An 18,875-nucleotide genomic window follows, 5' to 3' on the forward strand; every position below is an offset into this window, starting at 1 on the left:
ACATAAGCCAATACCTCATAACACTTAAGATCACAAGCTTGAATAATCAGGTGCTAATTAAGTACATCTGCAATTGCTCGGTTCCTTCCATTCTCTGACCCAACACAGTAAGTATTACAAAAATCTCGATGTCTGACAGTCAGATATAATGGAGAGAAAATGAAACAACATGGTCTTACCTATGGGATAGTAATTAGAAAGGTATTTTAAACTTCAGAGTACATCAGAGATTAAAATTGCACTTTCATTATGACTTACAATAAATTCAATGGAACTTAACGTGCTGTAATTGCAAAGGCTTCAGAGACACTTCTCTAACAAAACCTCAGTGACATAAATTGGCCACAAAATTTAACATACATGGGGAAGAGAATGGGCTAACACCTACTGTCTAACATCAAGATCAGCCCTTTCGGAAGGCCACACCAAGAAGCATTTCTGCAAAGCTAGGCATCAGCATCACAGCTGGAAGTTACAGATGTAACTTAAAACACTAGCGACAAATTATTTCTTTGTTCCATCCTCCCGTGTTCTATTCTACTCCTTTGAGTAACAGAATTATTATTATTTTTTTTTTTTAACTTTTAAAACATACCCAAGTTATTTTAGGCCTTGGGGAGGATACAGCATTTGAAGGCTGTTAAAAAAAAAAAAGTCTGCCAGCATTCCCATTCTCCTCTCCAAAAAAAAAAAAGGAAGGAATGACTTCAGGACTTCTGCTGACTTTAGCTAAATTACGGTCATGTGGCACAGGAAGAGAAGCACTGACCCACAAAGCGCTTTGGGACCCGCTGCTGTACGCAAGGCACACGACGCTCCTCAGAAGTCACAGGCTGCTGGGTCTGCTCGTCAGCTCCACGGCAGTCCCAGTGTACCATCACCCAGGAGCATATAGAAACCTCCCACACCGCTTGCCGAGCTCTCAACAGAAATATGCCAGACCTGTAACAAGGTATTTGCTGCTACAGTTTTGTACGTCACGACTGAGGAACCTGAATATAGACATCAGCTTTTATTTCTACATTAAAATGTAAAGCAAGCTGATCGCTTGCAACCCAGAGGCAACGTTTATATCTGGAGAAATGTGTAAAGAAGCCTCGGACATACAATGTATGCACAGAAGTGGACGTGATGACTTCTGTCGACGTTATTTTCAATACTTGATATGTAAAAAAGAAAAAAACAAAACAAAAACAAACCAGTAAGATAAATTCAGCACTTGGGCGAACAATCATAGAAGAAACAGGAATTACGAGCAGAGATTTCAGGCTTTCACAGCGTAAGTTATGTACACAGCAAAGCCATAAAGCAGAAGGAAGCGAGGGATTAAATGGAAACTTTTGGGGACACGGGCTGTGCTCACATCCTCTTTTTCGACCAACAACCTTTTATATTGCGAGCGACTGATATTAAACGAGGCTGGTCCGCAATCACAGGGCTCTAGACAAGTATAACGGGTGACAAGACCCACAGAGGGGCACGACCGACCATAAAGCAATAACTGCAAAATAATAACAACTATGAAAATAATGAAAATAAAGCAGGCGGTGCCAGCAGCTCGGGCAGGAGGCAAACCCGTACGGAGCACAACGCCTGAAGGTCACCCGCCTGCGACCCACAGCCCCCTGCCTCCAAGCGAGAGGCGGCCGAGAAAAATAGGGTGGAAAAAAAATAATAATAATTAATTAATTAATTAAAAAAAAATAAAATATAAAGGGTGGGGAAAGGGCTCGCCCCCCTCCCCGCCGGGGACAAGGCGCTCACCACTTGGTATCGGCTGGCGGGCTGGTGGTGCTCCATGCTGGCCGCTCCTCCGACCCCACCGGCCCAGCCCGACCCTTCCCTTCCCGTGCCGGTCCTCCCCCGCCCCTGTCCCCGTCCCTTCCCCTTCCCTTCCCTTCCCCGCCCCACCGGAGCCGCCGCCGCCGCCGCCGCCCCGGCACAGCGCGGCCCTGCCCCCTCCCGGGGCGGAGCCCTCGGAGCCGCGGCCCCGCCCCGCCTCCGTGACGCGCATGCGCGGGGCTGCGGCCGCTGAGGGAGCGGTGGGGTGGGAGTGGGGGGGGGTGAGTGTGGCTCTGTGGGGTTGTGGCCGCCCCCAAAGGCGGCCCAGCAGCTGCAGGGCGCTGCGCTGCCCCTACAGGCAGCAGGGCAGCGCCTGGGGGTGTCTTTAGGTGGCATCTCTCTGTGTATTAAGCAGTTGGGCTGGTGTGCCCTCAGTTCAAAACACTCTGAGAAGAGGGGGGCAAGCTGCCGCCATTTCCTTCCCCTTTTCCCCTTAAATGTCTCCTAAACCCCATAAACGTCTCATCAAGCCTATAAACGTTTCCTAAAACCCATAAAGCCTCTCCACGCCCGCGTGCTTTATGACCTGGCGGGGCAGAAGCAGTGAGAAACACGGTCGCCCACAGCAGGGCTGGGATGAGTCACGCCGGGGCTCTCGCACGCTGGGCTGGGCGGCTGCGGCGTGGGGCGACCTGGAAAATGCTGAGAGCACAGCTCCCTGCCGCTCGCACACAGCACGGGGCATGGCTGGCCTGAGAGGGGAACACTCCAGAAAGCGGTTTCTTGCCATCGCTGTTGTGGCAGAGCTTTATCCCATCCAGGCGGCCGCCTTTCGCCAGGCCGCTGGTTTACTTGGAGGCCGCCTGGAGCTGCGGGGTGAGAGCTTTCATGCAGGCAGCCTGGAGAAAGTCTTGAGGGAGCTGAGTTTTAAGTCCCAGCGTGTAGGAGGGCAGAGAGGTGGAGGGAGAGCTCCGTGGCTGGTCCCCAGTCGGGCGTGGGAGTGAAGCTGTGCTGGATGATGAGGCAGGAGGGGGTGGATATATGATGCCTGGTGGCCTCCTGAAGCCAGCCTCTGCCTAGCGCAGCTCTCAGCAAAGGGACCCCAACAAGCCCCAGGTGGGATGTTGGGGGACTTCTCTATTGCTTCTTGTGTTTCTTATTGTTTCTCCTAGAACTTTGTTGTGTGTGTAAAGCCCTGCCGGTTTGGAAACAAAGTTGGCAGAGACATATGGGCTACAAACGGATTAAAGCTATTAGTTTCCTAGCAGGATTTCCTCCTTTTTCCCCTCTCCCTCTATACATAATGAAAGTTTCTATGTTTAATTATTCTGTCTTAAAAGGAACAATTATTATTAAAGGTCATGTTGAGTTTAGAAATAGTATGTACAGAGTCCTGTACTGTGCTTCTGTTACCAAATAGAAGGAAAATCTCTTAATTGTATTACCAGATTCCACGGCAAATGGAATTTAGATCACTCATGTAATAATAGGTTTAACTCCATGTCTTCTATACTGCTCAAAACAAATTTCCCAAAAGTAAACCCTTTCTGAAGTGTTCATGGCACATTTTGAAAATGTCACCCAACCTCTTTTTTTTTTTTTTTTTTTTTTTTTTTTAATGTACCTCTCAGCTCTGTGGAATGCACTGTCCTAGAAACTCAAACTTGGGCATTAGTTAATAGCTTCCGAATACCATTTCACTCTGTAAATGTTAGAGTACAATTCAGCAAGCATTTATTCAGATGCAACTTTGATATTTGAACTTCTACAGATTAATTCTCTTCCAAAAGAATAAATGACTGTAGGCAAGATCTAGAAGGTCTTAATAGCAAAATTTAAAAATATTCTGTAGAAGCTTGGGAAAAGCACCCATAGAGGTAGCAGTGGATTCAGAAAGTTTGTGTGGGAAGAGAGTTTCATACTTAGGGATAAATTTTGGATGAGTGATGCAAATGAGAAGATACACAGAGACCCAGCTTCTTTTTCTTTAGTAATATTATCAAAGTGCCTATGGGACTACCCTCAAAATAGACAATGTGACTAATTTAGGCTTTGAATGTGTCCATCTTTCAGTTCTTGTTCTTTCTGGAACATTGTAGATCTCTTTTTTATCTCTAAGTAGCTGAGTAGGTGGCTGTGTCACTGCACTGATAGAAAGCTAAAAAAGGAAGGTCATGCATTTCTGTCAGATCTTCATATTTTCAAAATAGTGCTATCTCTGTATTTTAATTTAACTGTCTGGTGCCAGAGGTTTTGACTATGACATAATATTAAGTGACAGTAATCGTAGTGCAGGGCAAAGTAATCAGCAAGCACTAAGACATATAAGTATATATTGAATATATTTAAGTATATATAAGTATATATTGAATGTAAGACGTTAACTTCAGAACTATTAGGGTTTTATTACTTTGATGAACAAGTCGTGTTGACTAAAACACTTGAATAATGTTAGTTTTTATGTTTACATTTTCAGCTTGACCTTCTTAAACCTTAAGGGCCTAAAGAGACAGTAACACTTATCCCTGTTTTCTGGATTTTGCAGTAAATTGTTTACTGTAAAAGAGCTGTGTTTATAAAACATGTTCACCATGTAAAGAAAATAGTGTCAAAATGACATTTAAAAAAATACGTTGTTTCAGATTTGTTTCAGGAAAGAAGAAACCTATTTGCGTTTAGTCAGCAAGTTTGCAACAGTTTAAACTTTGCTCTACTATGCAAATGAGCCTACAAAGGAATCTTTTTGGTAGTAACAACTATTGCAAGCTCAGTTCTGTGAAAAGCTGACTTAAAGGATGTAATCTGAATTCAGACAAGTCTGAACTTAATCACACAAAGGCAAGCAGGACAAGACTTAACAACTTTAAACTTGTTTTTCACTCATTGTTCTATCAGTGGTCATCAAGTACGGAAGGGCTATATTTAACTTTACACTTCTTCACCCGTATAAGTCTATTCGAATTTTTATTGTTTCTGCTGGAGCACACACATTAAGAAAATAGATATCAAAACTAGGCTAATGTTATCTTAATAAACATACATAAAACCAATGCCGCATGTTTATATCGCTCTACAATTTTACACTATTTTAAGTAAATATTATGTTTACTGTGCTATTTTTTTGTTGTAATATATAAAAAAAATAGCATAAAAGCTGTACCTTGATATTCAAAAACTGAAGAGAAAAAAATGCCAGATTTTGTGGCTTCATTTTGCATCTTGAACAGTGGTTTTCAAATCTCTAATACAAATAATGCCAGGGGAAATATATAGATTTTTCCAAATACAAATTGAATAAATTAATGTACCTGATTTAGTCGTGGATCAATCTGAAACCAGGGTGTGAATTTACTGACTGTATTTATTTTCTCCACTTCTTTCAACCTCTTATTATAAACTACTTTGTTTCAATTCCAAGTTCTTGGTTATGTGTACAGCTTCTGATCTCTTTGTGGATGTAGATACTTTAAGCAGGAAGTTGGCTTAAAGAAGCCACTGGGACTGAATTTCTTAGAAAAAAGCAGCAGGAGGTTGGCTTGGCTTTCTTCATCTTTTCTTCTCCTTTCCTAGGGAACACAGGCAATACCAGAGCTATCACTAACAGGAACACGCATCTACTTTTAAGATTTTTTAGATGAATACGCATTTTCAATTACATTGTCATCATCTTTGTTGAGTGTATATATAAATGTCTTGCAAACCTGGTCCTTGGTTATGTCCAAATACCACGCAGATAGATCTGAACAAGCTTAAACTGTAATTACTGCAACACAATGCTTAGGGTGGAAAACGTCTCAAATATTTGCCTTGGTCTAGGACGAATTTTGCAGTCTGCGCTGATCTTTCTATTGCCACAGCTATTTCCTGTTAGTCACAGAGACAGTTTAAAACTAGTTCAGGTATATAATGAGAAGCTTGTCACAGCTAGGCAAATAATACTTTGTCTAAATTTGTAGTGTGGTCAGATCCTTATGTCCCTCTTGTCTCCCAGGCAATTAACACTAATTGCCATGAGCATGAATAAAAGAGGAATCCAAAGAAGTGAAGGAAAATGATCAGCCAAACAGACATAACCATGCTTTAGACAGATTCAGGAAGCCAATGCTCACAGTGGCGTTGATGCAGCTTCTCCAGTATATCTTGGTGTTTTGGGAAAAAAAAAAAAAGGCATAGCAAGCTGCCACAGAGCTATGTTTTCATAGCCAATTTTGTGGAGTAATCCGTGAAGCCAGAGGAAATTGGACTTAGTCCATAAATAAAGGCTGCTGCAGCATGTGCTCATCTCTGAGAAGTTCTTCCTAAAAGCTGTATTTTTATGTAATGTGATACAAACTGGATGTTGCTGTGAAGAGCGAATGCAAGAACTGACGGAGTTTGACACAAGTGGCAGAGGGGGTTCTAGCAGTGAGCAAGAAGCATCTGCTTCCACCTCATCGGAGAGGTATGTGTGCTTCAAGAGAAGAATCACAGGAGTGATTCTGTGAACCTGCATGCAGGTTCAACTTCTTTTATCTTTAAAACCAGTTATCTGTTTAAAATCTATGTGTTTATAACTTTTTTAAACGCCTTGTAATAAAATATAATCATTTAAATATTTGTGGCCAACAAACACAGGTGGTGAGCACTACCTGAGAAAATACATCTCTGAATTAAATACAATTTTAAAAAATGTGTGTGGTATAGTTTTTTCAGTGTTTCTCCAGGTACAGGTATGATGTTAAAACCCTAGTCTTGGCAATACCCAACATGTTATGTTATGGAAATAAACAATGTTTAAAAAAAGAAAAAAAAAAAAGAAAAAGAAAAAATCCCCATATGGCCTCAAAGTTTCCGTTTAGCAAACAGAGCTGAATGGAATGTGCTCTGTCAGGCAGAGCAAATAAAACTGATGACAGTAAAGTAGAAATACAGAATGTAAATATATGCCAAATTATGAAGTCATGTAGTAAATATGTGAGAAAATATCTCCTGTTACAAAACAATAAACGAAAAAAAAATCCCCAAACCCTTGGTCTGATGGGAAAAATGGAAGAAATGGTAGAAAATACAGATGGCAGTATGCTTTGTGCATTGACAGTCAATACAGATGGATACTGCAAGAAGAAATCTTTTGCTCTTATGAAGTCCTATTTGGACAAGGTATTTCTGCTATCTTGACAATACTTGTATTTTTTGTTGTTGTTGTTCTGACAAGTAGGTATGATTAAGTAGGAAACAATTCTAGCATGTATTACTTAGGAAAGAGATTATTCAAATATTTTTTTCACCCATTAATCTGAAAGTTACTTGTCTAAAAGTTGTTCTCAGTCTTCTTGGAATTAAGTGAATGCTGTCTACGTGTTAAAACACCCCAAATTAAATTACATGAGAACAAGTGTGCAATAAATCTAAGCGGTAAAGGCCTGGATGCTGTCTGAAAATCATTTTGTTATACAACTAGAAGTGGAGAGGCCAAGGAATAGATACACAAGTAACTCCATGCTCTTGTAGTTCCAATGTTGCTTTGAAATATTAACTGCAATGTGTGGTCTCTGTCCCACAGGAACAGAGGGAAGCTGAATATATATTCAGAGTGAGTTACTGCTAGGTCAGTAAGTTTAATGCATTGGCATTTCTCCTAACACTTATAAAACAATATAAAAATCTGCTTGAAAAATCTATAAAATGAAAATTTTATTTTCATTATCAAAATGATACTGATGATTCAAATTAGATGTCCCATGACACGCTGTCCTGCACACTACAGATAATAGTTTTGTTCTAGATAACACTTATTTTGCTCATTTTTATATATGTTTCACATACGGCTTTTGAGCAGACTTTATGCCCAAATTGATTTTCTTCTATATAAAATAAAGCTCTGCACAAATTATAATCCTCTCACATTAGGAAGCACCATTTTCTCCTTTTTGCAATACAATTGCATTAAAAATATACAATGCTGCACAAAGATACAATGGCTTCATATAACGCTAGCTTAACTTCCTTTGTAAGTCAGAATATAAACAAAAATATATCATTACCTTATCGTTACTACCATATCATAAACTGAATCTAGCCAGTTGCAACACTAATAATAAATTCTGCCTAAGGCCGCATGCTTTGAGTTTTCTGTTGATAGGCCATAAGTATTCTATATCAGGAAAAGCCCTTCATTTAGAGGATTTCTGACATACATAGTTTTGGCTATTAATTAGGTAGATGTGTTTAGATGGGAGTTAAAGCTGAGTATGGCTGAATACTTCAACAGGCAACTTGTTAAACATGGACAAAAGTATGCTTTTTCACTGGACTAGCAGGTTAACAGTCAAACGTGCTACATTGCCAGGCTGCACTGTACTATTTTGGCTAAATAGTGGCAGTCACCCAAAGTTTATACAGACACACCTTGGGAACTGGTAATACCCACACACATAGTGACATCTGTAATTAAGATTGCTCAAGTCTTTCCCATAGTTATGTTTTCAAAAGCAGGTAGCTTTCTGGGAAAAAATGATCAATGCACTCAGTCTTGAGTGGAAGTGTCCTTCAGCATCTGCAGTGACTCAGGACTGCAGTGACAGAAAGTAAAACTGAATTTTGAGAAATCATCTTCACTGACAGTTTCCACTGAAGCTAGCTTTTAGTCAGTTGTGTGGTGCATGTATATAGCTTCAGGCATGGCATTTCAGCACTCACATTAGCTTTGAGGCAAAAATACAGTGCTACGCTTGAGTGTTTAAATGCTGCTGAGTTTCAGTCAGGGCTTGATCCCACACAGGGTTATGCTAGTTTAGCTAAAGGAAGAACATTTATGTTGAAATATTGTCAGCTGTGTTGCCTAGATTTATTCTACTACAGAGGTGTTAGTTCACCTAAATGTAGATGTTTCTGTTACAGATGTCTGCATCTGATCTAGATAGCTGGGCATTCTTTATACTCAGTGGAGAAAAACAGGCACTTTCAGCATTCAATTCTTCTTCTCATTCAAAGATAAATGCCTAAAATCAGTTAGATCAGATCAGGCTGTTGCTCTGTTTCTCTTCCGTGAGTACAAAAGCAGACACTGATGAATAGGTTGGCTGTAGATGTTGACACAATAGACACACGGAGTTCGGTGAAATTAGTTTTACCTTAGTGACCATGTGTCAAGGTCAGAGCACGTTGGCTACTGGTACTCAGTGAGGATATGTAGGACCACGTAGTTCCTTTGTGCCTCTTGCCAAAGTTATAAGTGTTGAATTGAGCAGTACATTGGTAAATTGGCCAAAACGGAATCTTAATTTAAAAAGATTAGTAATAGCATAAGAATAAATCATATAGACCTCTATGGTACTAGAAAATTCTTGACCATCAGAAGGGACAGCCTGGGTCCCATCCCTGCCAACAAAACCTAAAGGTCCCAGACAACTACAGTTACATTGAGGTAAATACATGTAAGTAGTCCATCCTTGAAGGGCTTGCTCTTCGCTGATTTTCTTTATTCACAAGCAGTGACCTTAGCTGAGGACCAAGGCATTGTTCTTCTAAAAGGAGTGTCAGCTACATCACTTCTGTCAATGACAAATGCCACATAAAGCAGATACTGAAATCTGACCATTCTGCATGTTACAGAACCACAGAATCAGAATTGTGGAGTCACAGGATGGCTGAGATTGGAAGGGACTTGTTGAGATCACGGAGTCTAACCCCCCTGCTCATGGAGGGTCACCTAGAAATATTGCCTGGGACCATGTCCTGTTTTGAGAATCTCAACAGGTGTAAACTCCACTTGGTAAGTTGTTACAGTATTTGAACATCCTCACAAGAAAAAAGAGTGCATTTCAGGAGAATAGACTTCACTCTTTCAGAGATCTGATGGAAGAATCCCATGGGATTCCAGAAGAACTGGTTGATATTCAGGGATCATCTCCTCCGATCTCAAGAAAGGCCTATCCTGACAAGCTGGAGATCAAACAAAGGCAGCAGGAGGCCTGCATGGAGGAGCAAAGAGCTCCTAACTGAATTCAGATATAAAAAGGAAGTGCACAAGATGTGGAAGCAGGGGAAAGTAATTACAGGGTGTATACTTGATTAGGGTGTGTTTTTTAGAAAAACAGCAGAAGCTACTTCACATCCATGTTGAGTCTCATTTTGTTGTTGTTGTTGATTAGCTCTCAGTTGATTAGATCTTAATACATCTTAATGGCACTTTGCTTTAGTTTCTAGGGTTCATTCAATCTGCTCCTGTAGCCTTTGAAGGCTTTGAAGTCTTCCTCTAAATGCATTAGTTCTAAGCAGATATAATAGAGGTAATCCTGTGTATTTCTGGCTGGAAAAGTGATGAATAACCCACTTAAGAGATAATTTTGCTCATCAAGGCATAAGGGGGAGAAAATGAAATGGGAAAAGGATATTCAAAAGGTTAATTATAGGCATAGGAAACTAGTCTGCTGTCCTTCTGGAACTGTGTCTACATGCCTGCTATATTCTCCTGAAAGTAAAAACTTTTGGGTATCAACCACCATGCCAGTTCTTCAATGCAGCCACAGCAGAAAAGAAAACCAGGTGCCCATCTCAGACAGGAGAATGAATGACTGATGATCACAGTCACAACATGTTCTAGCAAATAAGTATACAGTTTAATAATTAGATAAAATAAGACTTAAGTGAGCTTATTTCATTGTGTTCTGGAATATTGTTCAGTGACATCTCCCAGGAATGCCAGATCATGTGCTGATAATACTCTTATTAAGCTGTTTGCATTGACAAATGTAATAAGAAACAAGATGTTGGGAAATGAAAACGGGAGACCCTGTAAAATCTGCAGACATTGTTAAGTCTCAGAAAGAAGAGAAGGTATCAAAGAGAAAGGAAACAGGAGAAAAATTATTTGCAAGACCCTTTGAAAACCTAGAAACTAGCAGATGTGAGAAACCATACTGCCTAGGACATTGGCTGATACTTTGAGAGAGTTTGCCTGTAACTAAGAAATAGTCCTTTGCTCTCTATACTTATGGGTCGAAGATTGCTTTCCTAGGCCCTGTTTTCCCTAACAATGACCCAGCTCTTCTTCAAGGACAGACCCCGGGCATGCATCATAACAAATTTCCCAGCCTTTGGCATATACCATACCAAATTTTAACAGCAATGAAGCCCATAATTTTGGTTTAATGAGAGACACATTTTTTTCATATATATGTATCTAAAGCAGTGAATCCACATGTGGCAGGTAGAGCAAAAAGTCAGCAAGTACTGTAGGAATATGACTGGAATTCAGGTGTCAACAAGCAACAAAGAATGTTGTTTATCTCAGCACACCAATGTCTACTTAGAAGAACATACTGGTCTGTACTATTTCTACTCTGAGGCAAATGTTCCAGTCATGAAAGAAGTAGAATATTTCTTGGGCTTATTTGGACAACATCAAAGTTATGAGTGATTGAAAAGCTGGTTCCAACCGTGTAAGATACCAGTTGTTCTGACGTATGAACTCTCACAGAGGTAAAGCGTGTGTAGATAAGGCCATGGTATTTGCATTTCAAAATAGTTTTGCCAAGCCTGTGCTTTTCAGGAAGATTTGTAGAAACAAAAAATATATCTTAGCAGAAATGGAGAAAGAAAATGTTAATAATTCACTCTCCTTGAAGATCAAGGAATGCATCGTCAAGATTCAAAACAGATTTAGGACACTACATGTGGGTCTGAGCTGTTCAAAGGGAGGTAACTGTTACAGAGGGAGCTGAACTCCAGACTCTTCAACTGTACAGCTCAGGGCATACAGTGCTCCCGTTACCAGTAACAGGCTGCAGGCTCTGTGTTAAGCTGACAACACAGGCATTAGGACATGTTGGGATTCATCTGGGCTGGTCTTGGCCTTCCTAGAGCTTGTTTTATTCTGTTTAGCTGTAGCAAGTGTTATCTGACATACAACTATTACTCAGTTTGTTTCATTCTTTGCTTAGCTTTGTACAACTGGGTGGTGTAAGACTTGCTGTAATTTACACTTTTATGAGTTATAGATATTCACTGCATGTAGTTTTTCTTTCTGTAATGAACTATGACACTAGAATAAAAATGCAGTGTAGAGAAGTACAGACACAGGAAGATAACTGGGCCTTGAAAGCACAGACACGGGATGATAACAGAGGTCCCTGGGTCATAAACAACTCAGCAGTAGTCATTTACCGTCTGCAAAAGGAATGCAACCTTGGGAGCTGGGTAAAACAGTTCAAGGGGAACAAAAAGAACATGGAACAGGTATCTGATATATGTAAAAAATACCATACATAGTAGATTTGGATGTAATATGGAATAGCGAACCAATAAATAAAGATCAAGATCGTGTTAACCAGTATATAATAATGACACAAGGCAGACCCACAAGCGAGGAGGAAGAAACCATCAACACCTTCATTGTATTTCCAGAAAAAGAAAAAAAAAAAAAAGAAAAAAAAAAGAAAAAAAAAGAAAAAAAAAAGAAAAAAAAAAGAAAAAAAAAGAAAAAAAAAAGGAGAATGAACCCCCCAACATCACACCTTTGCCAGTGAAGGGCGGGATGTCAATGACTTGTTGTGACACCTTCACACCACAACTGAAGCCATCAGCCTGAAGAGGTGGTCTCTGAGTCACCAGTGTCAACAGAAGGGTGAGCATGATATCAGAGAAAGAGAAAGAAATGACTGCTAGGAAGTTTGGGTGTTCTGGTTTTAGCTGTATCATGGGATGAGCTGTAATAATTGGATAATTTGAAATATAATTGTTAGTATCATTGTACCTGGACTAATAATAAGTCTTTGATTAGACTGTCAAGACTTTAATTAGACTAGCAGTAAATTCCCAGTTCTGCATAAAACGTGTGTGACCTACATAGACTGCACAAGTTGCGGTGCACCAAATTGGCAGGAGCAACCTGAGATGTAACTTAAATGCAACAAATTAGTAACTAGTTTATAGAGAATGTGGGCAACCTAGATTCTTAAAATTGAGTGCAACTGTCTACTGTATTAATTTGATATCCACTGACTGTAGTGGGAATTTGGGCATCCAGCTCATTTGTAGACAACTATATTTTAGTTATCATTTAGGTACCTCACATTAAAACTGATCTCAATGTAATTCTTTTACCATTGGATTGTAGAAATTATAGCTATCACCTATCATAAAAGACACGAGAGCAGAGGGAAAATTATCAATCTGTAAACAAGTCATTGCTACTAGTTATTTGTATAGTCAGTCCTTTGATCTTGACTTTTTAAGTTTGCCATGCAACAAATCAGAAATCACCCAAATTCAGCTAGTAGGTATAGCTGTAGCCTGTGTGCCTTCAAAATGCTACAGAATGTGTGTTTTGATGTTCGCATTGCATAACTGAAAAGATCCCAGCTGAGTGCTAGAAAGATTTGTTTTTCTCCTACCAAGGGATTAGCAATGTATGGACACTAAATAAAAAGGACAGAATCACAGAGTTGTGTAAGTTGGTAAGGACACATGGAGGTCAGCTAGTTCAACTCTCTGCTAGGACTAGACCCAGTTAGGTCAGGTTACTCAGGGTTTGCTTAGTCAAATTTTGGGTATCTACCTCCAAATACAGAGAATCTGTTTTAGCTGGAGTTCACATCTATGCTCCACAACTGTGAGTTCACAACTCTCTGTTGGCTGTAAGAAGGGTTTCTTCGCTAACTTTATACAAAACTTGATGAACGGTTGAAAAATTCAATGTGTAATCATGCTAGCCCTATCGAATATGCCATGTGTTGTTGATCAGTGTCAGAGAGAGGGTGCCAATCATTTTTTTCTTCTTCTTTTTTGTCTGACTCAGTGTAGCTATTTAAATGCTTTTAAGCAACATCAGTTTTCTTCCTCATTCAGCAGGCTTTGGAGGTACAGTGATAATTCTGACCAAGCATCCAGACAGGGTAAATCTCACTTCAGTATTTTTTAGAAAAAGTAGCCAGTGGACACCAAAGTTTGGAATCCTACCAAGGCATGAATATTTATAGCACAAGATGTTTGAATGAACTAGAAAACCCTTAACTCCATCTGAACCAGATGGAAGAACATAAGAACAGAGCTCAGACAGGACAAAAAAAAGGCTTTTCTCCGAATCACAGAAAGAAAAGTTCTGCTTAAGTAGGAGAGAGGTTTGTGTAATGGGAGTCTAGAGATGTGTTACAGAATTAGCCTGTATAAATTTTGAGAAGGTTGTTTATCACAGTAGAGAAAACTGATACAAAAATTCAGATTTAACAAAGGGAAAATAAGTATGAATCTTTGTTCTAACTTGTTACTCCACTGTTTCCAAGCATCATTCCTGATGTTTATTAATGACAAATGTACCGGTGATTGATATGTCAGAGAGAATAACAGTGAACTAGTCAGTATTGAGGCAATCAGTACTGGTATCCTCTATCTTTTAATATAAGAATGTTGATACCATGCTCTTCTATATTCTTTTTGTCTAAATCTATCTGGCAAATGAATAATGTCCAATATAGCAAGTTGCTGATTCACTTCACTAGTTAGTACTAATTTAGTACTATTTAGTACTGTTACCACTAAATGCAAGTAATTATATTCAGTGCTTGTGTTTGTAAACTCTATTAGAGTTGGTTTATGTGATCATTGTGTCACAGACACAATGTATATAGGCTCTTAAAATTAAAGACTGAGATTCAATTCAAATCCCAGGGGAAAAAAATAATAATATATGTACATATATATAAACAAATGACTAGAGCAAAAATATCAAGGAGTCTAATCCATGCCCCCAATACCAGGTGGCATTAACTAGCTTACTTCCCAACAACAGGAATAGGGAAAAAAAAAAAAAAAAGTAAAACAACCCTAATCCATGGCTAGGCTTCTTTCTCCATGTCTTCAGTAGAGAGCCTAGCAATATTAAGGACACAAGCACACAATCCCAACAGACATTGTTAACTAAAATGTGTCTTAAGTATGTGCACTATGTATGCCAAAACTGGAATATTCCTAAACAAGTGCTCAAACTTGATTCTTCAGAAAAACATACCACTTTATGTTGGCTTTGTACTGAATGTCATGCAGAGTTTGAGATTTGAAACACCTGTCTCCAAATCTGTCTTTGATTTATGTCTGTGATAACGAAGAAAAGATGCAGATCTGCAGTGGCTCTCTGCTGTTTTAAGAAAATGAAGCAAGCAAAAGTGAGTGCAATGGTTGTTTATGATTTTTGCATAGTCCCACCATGTCTCATTATCTCTTGTAGACTGTAAAAAACAAAACAAAACAAAACAAAACAAAACAACAAGAAACAACCCTTTCTCTTCTTTTTGCTTCAAAAAACAAGCTGTAATGTAGTTTTCTCTCATAGTAAGATACAAGGACAAAGGCTGTCCAGTTCATCTTCATAAGAGCAAAACAAAAGAGGCACAGTATCTCAGCAACAGGTATCTCATCAAGAAGGTGGCAATGAATGCAAAAAGACATAAATAAAAGTTTTCTGAGTTTTAAGGAAGCACTTAACATTAATCTTTCTTCTAAGGCTATAGCAGGATCCTTAATATCTTGCTTCATAAAGGCAAAATATTAAGGCAGCTAAACATAAATATGTGCAGTTGACAGCAATGAGAGTTTAAGGTTATTACTGAATTGCAGGTAAATGCAGTGGGAATGCTGTTGCTGTGAACCTTGTAAAAGAAAATTCATAAAATTCATAGGAATGAATTCCTGAAGCCCCGTTTCCTTCCTTCAGATTTCTACAGAACAAAAGCAAATTTCCTGTGAAAGATCTCATTCATACATCAATGAGAGCAGAATTGGGTAGTTAAAAAGGAAAGAGGATAAAAACAAGGCTACTTTGCAGCTAACTGAAAGGGGAAGTATGTTTTCCCTGGCTACTGTAGAAGAGCTACTGCATTGTCTGGCATTCCCCTGAAGCAGTGTCCTTGTCTGCACAGAGGCTGCATGAAAGACCTTGCATCACCTTTTATCAGAAGGAGACACAAATACTAAAGATGTTGTGCCAAGGTACACATTAGTATTTCTTTTTTTTTTCTTTTTTTTTTTTTTTCTTTTAATACCCTTGTGTCCAAAGCTAAAGAAACCAATACAATTTTATATTTTCCTGTATCCTGGTACAATAACATGTTGTCACTTCAGCCAAGTATGAATAATTCATTCAGTGAATCACTATCATTTCTATTTAAACAAGCATAGAATAAGATAATAGTGCCTTTTGCAACCCCACAATAGCAGAACTTCCTAGGGTTAAAATAAGCAAGGCTAAAATAAACATCTCTGACCTGTAAGGGTCAGATACTTTGCATGTCCCTAACAGTTTTGATCTGCCCAAAGGCATGAAGCAGCTATAAAAACAGGGTTCATAACTCCCTCTGAGAGAAATTCTCAGGTGCCATCAAGCTGCTATATTGCTCCAAAATGTCTTTATTTATTTATTTATTTTTAATATTTTCTGGCATAGAACAGCTATCCCATGAATCAGAATGTAGACCACAGGAATTTAAAAAAAAAAAAAAAAGTTGTAAAACACTATTAACTTATGACAGTCATTAGACTTGACTCCAGCTGATGGGATAGTAAGACTGGATTAAAGCAGTTCTTTTCTTTCTCCCTTGATATTTTGGTTGTACTACACAATTTACTGAATCAGTTGGAAATGCTAGTTAACAAACAAACACAAAAACAAAAGAGCCCCCACACAAAAGTGTTTTTTCCAGCATTTGAGACCCTAGGTGAGGGTCATCTGAAATGCCCTAAGATACCTCAGGACAACCCACTAAGATTGGCAGAATCTAGGCTCAGCTTTCTTAGGTGTCAGATGGCATCCATCTGAGAAACCTGAGGGCTTCTAAGATGGAACTGAATGGGAGTTCTCTTGTCTAGCTCCATAAGAATATTTGGCCATATAATATTTATTCTGAAATCTGACTGGGTTCCAATCAAGTATTAATGAAAAGTAAAAGCTATGGACAGTAATTACACTAGTTTAATAATGTCTACCTCTCAAACATTTTATATTTAAGGAACATTTTTAGCTAGCATACTCATATTTACTTTTTTCCTCTATTATCTATATAGAATATATAGATATGCTTTACATATACTAAATTCAGCAGATGCTTTGAAAAATGATGATGCCAACTGGTGACCACTTAAAATTTGTCTGCCAGAATACCAGAAAGGGAAGTTGACTGTGAATCTGCAAGGCAGTGAAAACAAACAAACAAACAAACAAAACAAAAACAAACAAACAAACAAAAAACCAACAACCTCAAAAAAAAAAAAAAATAGGGCACAATAAAGAATAGGAAAAAAATAGCTGAGTTGCTCATAAAATACAGTGATTTTGAGGAATCCAAATAAAGACAGGGATATCAAGTAACAGTAATAAATGGGACTTGTGGATTTTAAAAGTGTGAATGTTATGGCTGATCTTGACATAAACATGGAGACTGTCAGCGTGGCAACAGGAATGATATGAACCGGGATTTATGAAGACTGGAACACAACAACTGAGAACTGATATGCATCAAAGATCATGTGTTGTTGGAAACAGAATCTCTGAAAAATGTGATAAAGAAGAGAGGACAAGGACAGCATTACCAAGTCACAGAAAATGTCCAGGTCCCCCCAGGATCTTGTTCACAAAGTCTGTCTGTAGTAGCTGCATAAATAAGAGGGTAAGAATTAAATAGGCATTTAGTAATGCATCCCCAGCATATTTTCCCAGATTCCAGCAACTTGTGGCTTAAAAGCCACATGAAAGAGCTTTGTATCTAACAGGCCTTGGTAGGATTTTTTTCGATAAATTTGTGCATTGCTTTCTGAACCCTTGTAAACCTTTAATATTCCAATGCAAAATTGCCAAGGGTTCTACACTGTATGATGAAGTATTTTCTTTTTTTTTTTTTTTTTTTTTTTTTACCTGTCACCTGCCAGCTTCATTTGATACCTCTCCCCCCACCCACCCGAGACAATGAAAAATTGCTCTCTATTCATGCTCTTCCCCCTACTTGTATAGACTGCTGTTATATCTCAGTTGGGTCTTCTCTTTTTCAGACCTTTTAAGCGTGGTATTGAAAGAGCCAGTGAAGTGCTGGTGTTAAAAGCACTGCACATCTGTCTGTCTCCTCTGTGAAGGAGATAGAGCAGGAATATGGGAAGATACTTGAACTGGAGAAGAAGTTCTGATGGAGAGCAAAAAATGGGAATATTTTCATAGAATCACAGAATGGTTTGGGTTAGAAAGGACCTTAAAGATCACCCAGTTCCAACCCCCTGCCATGGGCAGGGATACCTCCCACCAGACTAGGTTGCTCAAAGCTCCATCCGGCCTGGCCTTGAACACCTCCAGTGCCTCACCACCCCCTGGTTAAGAATTTCTACCTTATATCTAATATAAATCTACTCTTTTTCAGTTTAAAGCCATTGCCTCTTGTTCTATCACTGCACTCCCTGACAAAAAGTCCCTCCCCAGCTTTCCTGTAGGCCCCCTTTAGGTACTGGAAGGCCACTATAAGGCTTCCCTGGAGCTTTCTCTTCAGACTGAACACCCCCAACTCCCTCAGCCTGTCTTTGTAGGAGAGGTGCTTCAGCCCTGTGAGCATCCTTGTGGCCCTCCTCCACACTCATTCAAATTGGTCCATGTCCTTCTTATTTTTTAAATAACAGTCTTATTAAAAAATAAAAGAAAGAAAGAGGGAAAATTTCAGTAAGCTTCTTAATTATCTTAAAAGCAAACTCCTTCTGGAAGAAAAAATGGGAGAAGTAAATTTTTAAAGAAACTGTAGAAAAGATTAGATTGCTTGGGAACAGCTTGTTAACAGATAATGGTAAATCTATTGATTAATTATTAAACACATAAAATTAAAGAAAAAAAAAAGAACTAGGTTAAGGATACTGGAGGTATCTCAGTGGAACAGAAAAACATTAACATATACCAAATTAATATACCGAATTATGAGAAAGCATAATTTAATAATTTAATCTAAAGATTATTATGCCATCTCTACCATGTATGCTATCTATATTAAAGTATCTCAAAAAAAAAAAAAAAAAAAGAGAAGAGAACATCAATATAGGATTTAGAATAAAGGTAGCCTTAGGGATAAAATATTTTAAATTTGTCAGTGGCT

General features: G+C 38.9%; 1 protein-coding gene and 1 long non-coding RNA gene across 3 annotated transcripts in view; one reads left to right on the plus strand and one right to left on the minus strand.

The window, feature by feature from the left end:
- The window catches only part of NDFIP2 (Nedd4 family interacting protein 2), a 47,186-nt gene extending 45,263 nt beyond the window's left edge, over positions 1-1,923 (minus strand). For both annotated transcript variants that reach the window (XM_027442965.3, XM_027442956.3), the window contains exon 1: positions 1,765-1,923. In XM_027442965.3, the coding sequence (XP_027298766.1) occupies positions 1,765-1,800 (36 nt within the window). In that variant the 5' untranslated portion in view covers positions 1,801-1,923. The remainder of the gene's footprint in view (positions 1-1,764) is intronic.
- A 57-nt stretch (positions 1,924-1,980) lies between these two features.
- LOC140001299 (uncharacterized) lies at positions 1,981-18,800 on the plus strand. The gene is made up of 2 exons (XR_011806379.1): positions 1,981-6,223; positions 9,376-18,800. It is a non-coding gene; the product is annotated as an uncharacterized lncRNA (long non-coding RNA).
- The last annotated feature ends 75 nt before the right edge of the window (positions 18,801-18,875 follow it).

This window comes from Anas platyrhynchos, chromosome 1, assembly GCF_047663525.1.
Source record: "Anas platyrhynchos isolate ZD024472 breed Pekin duck chromosome 1, IASCAAS_PekinDuck_T2T, whole genome shotgun sequence".
In the NCBI taxonomy this organism is placed as follows: Eukaryota; Metazoa; Chordata; class Aves; order Anseriformes; family Anatidae; genus Anas; species Anas platyrhynchos.